General features: G+C 46.3%; 1 protein-coding gene across 3 annotated transcripts in view; it reads right to left on the bottom strand.

Moving 5' to 3' along the window:
- Positions 1-1,910: 1,910 nt before the first annotated feature.
- TTC23 (tetratricopeptide repeat domain 23) overlaps positions 1,911-6,242 on the bottom strand; it is a 63,612-nt gene continuing 59,280 nt past the window's right edge. For all 3 annotated transcript variants that reach the window (XM_019726665.2, XM_019726663.2, XM_074317916.1), the window contains 2 exons: positions 3,355-3,437; positions 1,911-2,497 (listed from right to left, as the gene is read on the bottom strand). In XM_019726665.2, the coding sequence (XP_019582224.2) occupies positions 2,407-2,497; positions 3,355-3,437 (174 nt within the window). In that variant the 3' untranslated portion in view covers positions 1,911-2,406. The remainder of the gene's footprint in view (positions 2,498-3,354; positions 3,438-6,242) is intronic.

The raw sequence follows: 6,242 nt of genomic DNA, 5'->3' as shown, positions 1-6,242 counted from the left end.
GTTGCCATTCACATCCTGGAAGGCTGAAGCCACTAGGTGACCAGCCATCCCGTTTTGCCTGGGATGGAGGGGTCTCCTGGGGCACAGGACTTTCAGTGCTACAACCAGACAGCCCTGGGCACCCCAAGATGGAAAAGAGTGGTCAATCATGGTTGTTTCTTAGGAGCTTGAAACAATTGTGGTAGTTTGCGACAAAGGGGTACTTACATACCCTTACCTGTTTGTAACCTTTTACAAAAAAATCCATAAATAACTATAGTCTTCCTCTCACATTGGAGTTAACATAATTTATAGATGGGAGACATTTGGTAGACTATTCCAAAATTCATTCTTTTCCAAGGTGAAAGCTAAGTTTTTCAAAATGTGCTTCAGGTTCTGTGATTTGAAGATACTATCCTCTAAGCAATACAGAAAGGAAGGGAAAAGTAACATGAGAATTCACATTTTCAAAACCCCAGCACGGACGCTTGGTCTGTTCAGGCTGTTAACACAGAATACCACCGTGGGGAGGCTGCAACGATGGACATTTATTTCTCACAGTTCTGGAGAGAGACGACCAAGATCAAGGTGCTGGTGGTTCCGGGTCTTGGGGTGGGCTCTCTTCCAGGTGTGCAGACCGCTTTCTTGCTGCGTCCTCATTTGGTGGCGAGAGAGACCATCTGTGTTGTGTCTCTTCATATCAGGGCCCCAATCCCATTCATGGGGCTCCACCCTCTTGTACTAATTACTTCCCAGAGATCCCACCTCCTAGAGGCCCCGAGATCACATTGGGGACCAGGGCTCCAACATGTGAATTTTGGAGAGACACACACATTCAGTCCTTGGCAGAGCCAATGTGTACATACTTACGATGCTTATTCTAACCATCCACCTCGAACCCCGTCTTCAACTAGATGGGACACTTGGTGAGGGTCACATTTCCTTTGCCTTCATGTCATAGGGCTGTCTGGGATGGGCGGGGATGGGCAGGTGGCCTGTGTGGTTGCTGTGACACGTCCGAGGAGGACGAGGGACCCTGCCTCTGTCCACCCTGTCATGGATCTTTTTGGTGTATTTTCCCCCATCAATTCTGGAGGTGGCCGTCAGCACACATGGAGTGGTCTGGGGTTCCCTACTGGGCGTTGGAGTGGAAGGGTACCCAGCTGCAGCCTTGCTGGGCCCTGGGCCATGGGATGGGGGTTGGGGAGGGAGGAGAGGGAACAGCACTATCCGCACCCCATTCCCACCCTCCACCTCATTCCAGCACCGAGCTCATTGTTGACAGCATGGAGACAGGTGCTCAGAACGTCTCATCTACTTTTCTGTTCTCGAATGACCCCGCTCCCCAACCCCCAGGAGACTGAAGCGCACTGGGGCAGGGGCGCTCATCCCAGCCCACCCTGCCCCTCACAGGCTGAACCCAAGAACACATTTGGGAGAGCAGGGGGCCTAGGGCTGTGCCAACTCAAGAACGGAGCTGCAGGGTGGCAGCCATGTGTGTCCTGCCTGGAGTGGAGGCCACAGAAGAAGCAGCAGGGCGTCAGCGTCCTTCCCGAGGTACCTGCTCTGGGCCAGCCTCACGCCGGGTCATCTCCATTCGCTTGTACCTGCCTCCCCTGACCTCTAGGCCCAGTCAGGTTCACTTATCACCTACCTTGTTTTACTCGGCTCTTTCCCTCGTGCCATCAGTTAATTCCACCATTATATGTTCAATAACGAGCATCCATGTCGGGTGGCAAGCTCTGAGAGGGTGGGGACAGCGTGTCTTAGTGTGTCCCCAGTTCTTAGCGCGCGCCTGGTACACACCTGGGTGCTCAACCGGGTCTGAAGAGTGAGTGACACACGGGTGAAGGGGGCTTCCTCCGTGTCCCCTCTTCCAGTCTCTGAGGAACCTTGAGCGTCATTTTAAAAGCACATACCGACCCCAGCACTTACGAGTTTCCTTTTGTTAGCATTTTATTCTCAATCCCTATTACTTTCCTATAAGAAAGGGCCTTTCCCAGGATTTGATTGCTCCCAGTCTGGCTCCAGACCTGTCCTGCGAGGGGCTATCCAAGGCCAGTCAGGTGTTGAGTCTATTTTCCTGCACAGGAAGCGCTGAACTTTTGAAGAGAAGCTTTTCGGCTACAGTATTGCTGATTGTTGGCAAAAAACCCCACTTGGGTGGTAAAAAGGAAAATGTTACATAGAAGTACCAGATGACCCTGAAAGGGCATCCACAGTCAAAATGTGGCCCCCGGGAGGCGTATGGTGTCACTGTCGCGTGTGGGAGCAAACAATTGGCCTTGGAAACCTGTACAATGGCTGCTGAGTTCCATCTTCTAACTGGAGAGAGATTTATACGGCTCCCTCAACCTCAACGTCAGCACCCAGGCATGCCCAAGGCTGTGTTTCGGCGTGGGGCGGGGTCAGTCTGCTGCCTGCAGCCTAGCTTTTCCCAGCAGTGTGCTGGGCCACGCCGGTGCAGGCCGGTTTGGCTTTCGGGGGCTGCCTCGGCTTCCCAGCCATCTCAGGGGCCCTGCAAACAAACAGAAGGTGGGTGAGTGTGGCGCCCCACAGGCCCCTGCCCGGTTTCCCCCTAGCCTTAGGGGCTTCTGTGAAGACAAGCCCAGCAGTTGCCAAGCTACATTTCACGGAGGAGCCTCAGGACCGGACGTAAATGGGAGGAGAATTGTGGCACAGGAACGTAAAACAAGGTTTTTCTCCTGCTTTCTAACTCCTGGTGACCTTTCTCGCCCAGCTGGGAAGACCAACCCTTAGCTGGCTCAGTGGGCAGAACAAGAGCAGAAAGGTTGGGCTGGAGGCCTTGGCGGCTCATTTGCCCAGGGATAAGGGGCCGGGGGCCACAAGGGGGGCTCTGGGACAGTGCCCCCTGCTGGCTTCCATGAGCATGGACTTGGCAGTCAGCTTGTGGGCTCAGGGGGTGGGGTGGGGTGGGGGGCTCTGTGAGGTGAGGCACCTCCCCAGCAGAGTATGGGGTGCAGAGGCTGAGAAAAACGTGGGGCCAACCTTCAAGGTGAAGTCAAAGGGCTCCCGGGCTCCTGTCCCTACGGGTAACCCCAGACTGAAGGAAGCCCGAGGCAGCGCTCTGTGCCCTAGTCCCCCAGGAGGACCGGGTAACATGCAGGCAGCTGGCCTGCGGGAAGACGAATCCCAGCACGCAGGTCTGACATCATTCAAGAGCTAGTTTCTTCTTACTCTCAGTGCAAGGAAGACATTTTGCAACTGGGTTTTCAACGAAACAGGTCTTGCATAGTGTATGAGTTAATGGGAAGTCAGTTAGTAAAGCTTTCATTGGAAAGTTCCACAGAACCTTCCAGAACCAGTTTCCTTGGAGATTCTGAATGGCAAACAGGGCGGGAAAGGCCAACTCACTTGAACAAGACGTCCATGGACTGCTGGGTGGCCAGTGTCCTCTTGTCCTGCGGTCCGTATAAGAGGGTTTGAATCTGAAGACACTGCAGAACATCAAGGAGCGACCAGGAGGTTACGGAAATGTCACTGAGAGCATTTTGCAGAAATACAAGTCTCGCCTGAAGGCGAGGAAGGATGCTTCATTCACAGACCCCCGCTATGATGCAATTAGTGCCTTCTCAGGGTTTCTCCTGGGGACAGTCTGCCCTTCAATTTGGATGCTCTGAGGGAGCCCAGAAACAAATGTACCGTTTCAGCAGTATTTTTTAGAACTCTGTAACTACCTGTACACAAAAGTATGTTTAAATGAAAATTAAAAATAAATAAAAACTAATTTATAAGAGAGACGTGGAATAGACAAATTCATAGAGAAAGAGAGTAGAATAGTGATTATCGGGCTGGAGGGAAGGGGGAAGGGAGAGTTAGTATTTCATGGGTACAGAGTTTCAGTGTGGGATGATGGAAAGTTCTGGAGATGTATAGTCATCATGGTTGCACCACAACACAAATGTACTTAATGCCACTGAACTGTACACTTAAAAATGGATAAGATAACATAAGTAAATTTTATGTATATTTTACCACAATAAAAAAATTTATGGGGTGGCCAGATGGCTCAGTTAGAGCACCAGCTCTGAACAGCAGGGTTGCGGGTTCGATTCCCACATGGGATGGTGGGCTGTCCCCCGCCGCAACTAAAGATTGAAAATGGCGACTGGACTTGGAGCTGAGCTGCGCCCTCCACAACTAGACTTAAGGACAACGACTTGGAGATGACGGGCCCTGGAGAAACACACTGTTCCCCAATATTCCCCAATAAAAATTAAAAAAAAAATTTAACAGAAGGATCATTAAAAATAAATAAAATAAAGGCGAGAACATTGGTACTAACCAGAGGATGGTCTCTAGTTTCTATTTTCAAGTGACCCTGGCTCCAGCCCAGACAAGTTTGTTTTTTAATAGTTTTGTTTTTGTAAACAAATTTTTTTATTGTATATGGGCTTTCTATATATTCATTACTACACAGTAATTTCTTAGGAACTAATTTACTTAGGTGTTAAATATTCAGCTTATGCGTTATCCAGGGCTAACTTTGGCTTGATTTCTCCCTTCTGCTTATTGTTCTGCCATTTGATTACTTGTGCCTGGTGAAGGCAAACTCAAGGAAAGGCTAACGATTCGATGTGTGCCCAAAACGGCCAAAATAATTTTGAAGAAGAATGAAATGGAGGAAACTGCTTTCCTGTCAACGACTTTATAAAACTTTGGTAATTAAGACTGTGTGGTTTTTATCCAGGGACAGACAAATAGACCAATGGAACATGGCCGAGAGCCCAACACTTGGGCCGTAAGGGTCAGTGTGGAAGAGCTGAACTAAGTCAATGAATAGAACTGGGATCATTGGTTTTCCAAAGGGAACAAAGTAGACCCCTGCCCCATACCAAACACAAAAATCAACCCCAGACTGATTGAAGAACTAAATGTGAAATCAAAACTTGGAACTTTTAGACGAAAATACCTATGATCTTGAGGTATTTCTTGGATGAGATCTGAACTGACCAAAAGACTGAAAAAATTTAACTATATTACAATGCAAATCATCTGTGCACCAAAATTCACCTCAAACAAAGTATACAACGACAGACTAGATTGAGGAAAAATGTTTGCACACAACTGAGAAAGGATTAGCATTTAGAATACGTAAAGAACTCCTATAAGGTAATGAGAAAAACAAAAACCACCTCCAGAAAGAAAAATGATCAAAAGATATAAAAGGATTATTCAAGAAGTTGAAAAAGGAATGGCAATTGTCACCCCAACACATTTAAAAACAAAACAAAACAAAACAACAACAACTGCAAAATAAAAAATAAGGAATGGCTGATAAACATCCTAATCTCACTAGTAACCAGAAATGCAAATTAACACTTCTATGAGGTTGCCCTTCACCGATCGAATTGCAGAAATTACAGTCTGATCATGGGAAAATCAAGCTTTGTCAAGGATTTGAATGAACAAGAAGTCTTTTGTATATTGAGAGTGAGTGTTCAAGTTCCACAAAGTAGTTGTGGAGCAATTTGGCGGTCTTTAGTCATTGAGAAGTAAATTGTGATGTACGTACGTATTGTATTTGTGGGATATACAAATTTTTGATATATGTGTGTCCACATAGATGAATCTCATGACTATAGAGAGGAAAAAGCAAATTGCAGATGAGTTCATTATATATCTATACCGGGGTGCCAAAAAAATGTATACACATGACTTGTATTCATCTTTTATTATCAGTATATATTGAGTATTACAATTTTAATAGGTTTCTTTTTTCTTAAAATGTGTATACATTTTTTTGGCACCCTCTGTGTGTGTGTGTGTGTGTGTGTGTGTATACATATGTGTGTGTGTGTGTGTGTGTGTGTGTTTACAAAACATGTCAAACAAAACCACAGTAAAATAATAAAGCATGGGAATGATATCAAATTCAGGATAGTAGTGAATCTGGGGATGGGATGGGGAGGGGTACAGAAAGGACTTCATATGGGTCATGTTTTATTTCTTATGTTAAATAGTGACTCAGAGGTATTTGTTGTTTTAATCATACTTTTCTACATATCTGAAGTATTTCATAATATATTTTTAAAAGATTGAATTTGTTTTTCTACATGGTAACAGGTTGAGTTAAAAAAACAAAGTGTGAGAGTTTGGGGACCTAGTACTGATGACTGACTGTTTATTCATTATGATCTGCCACCCGGTTTTAGGCCTTCGAGAAAATTAAAATGCAAGCAGCCAAATGCTTTGTCTTTATGAGCTGTGGAAAATTTCAAAATTGTCTGAATGTTTGGTTC

The sequence above is a fragment of the Rhinolophus sinicus genome, linkage group LG13, assembly GCF_036562045.2.
Source record: "Rhinolophus sinicus isolate RSC01 linkage group LG13, ASM3656204v1, whole genome shotgun sequence".
NCBI lineage: Eukaryota > Metazoa > Chordata > Mammalia > Chiroptera > Rhinolophidae > Rhinolophus > Rhinolophus sinicus.
This window is presented reverse-complemented; position numbering and strand designations above follow the sequence as displayed.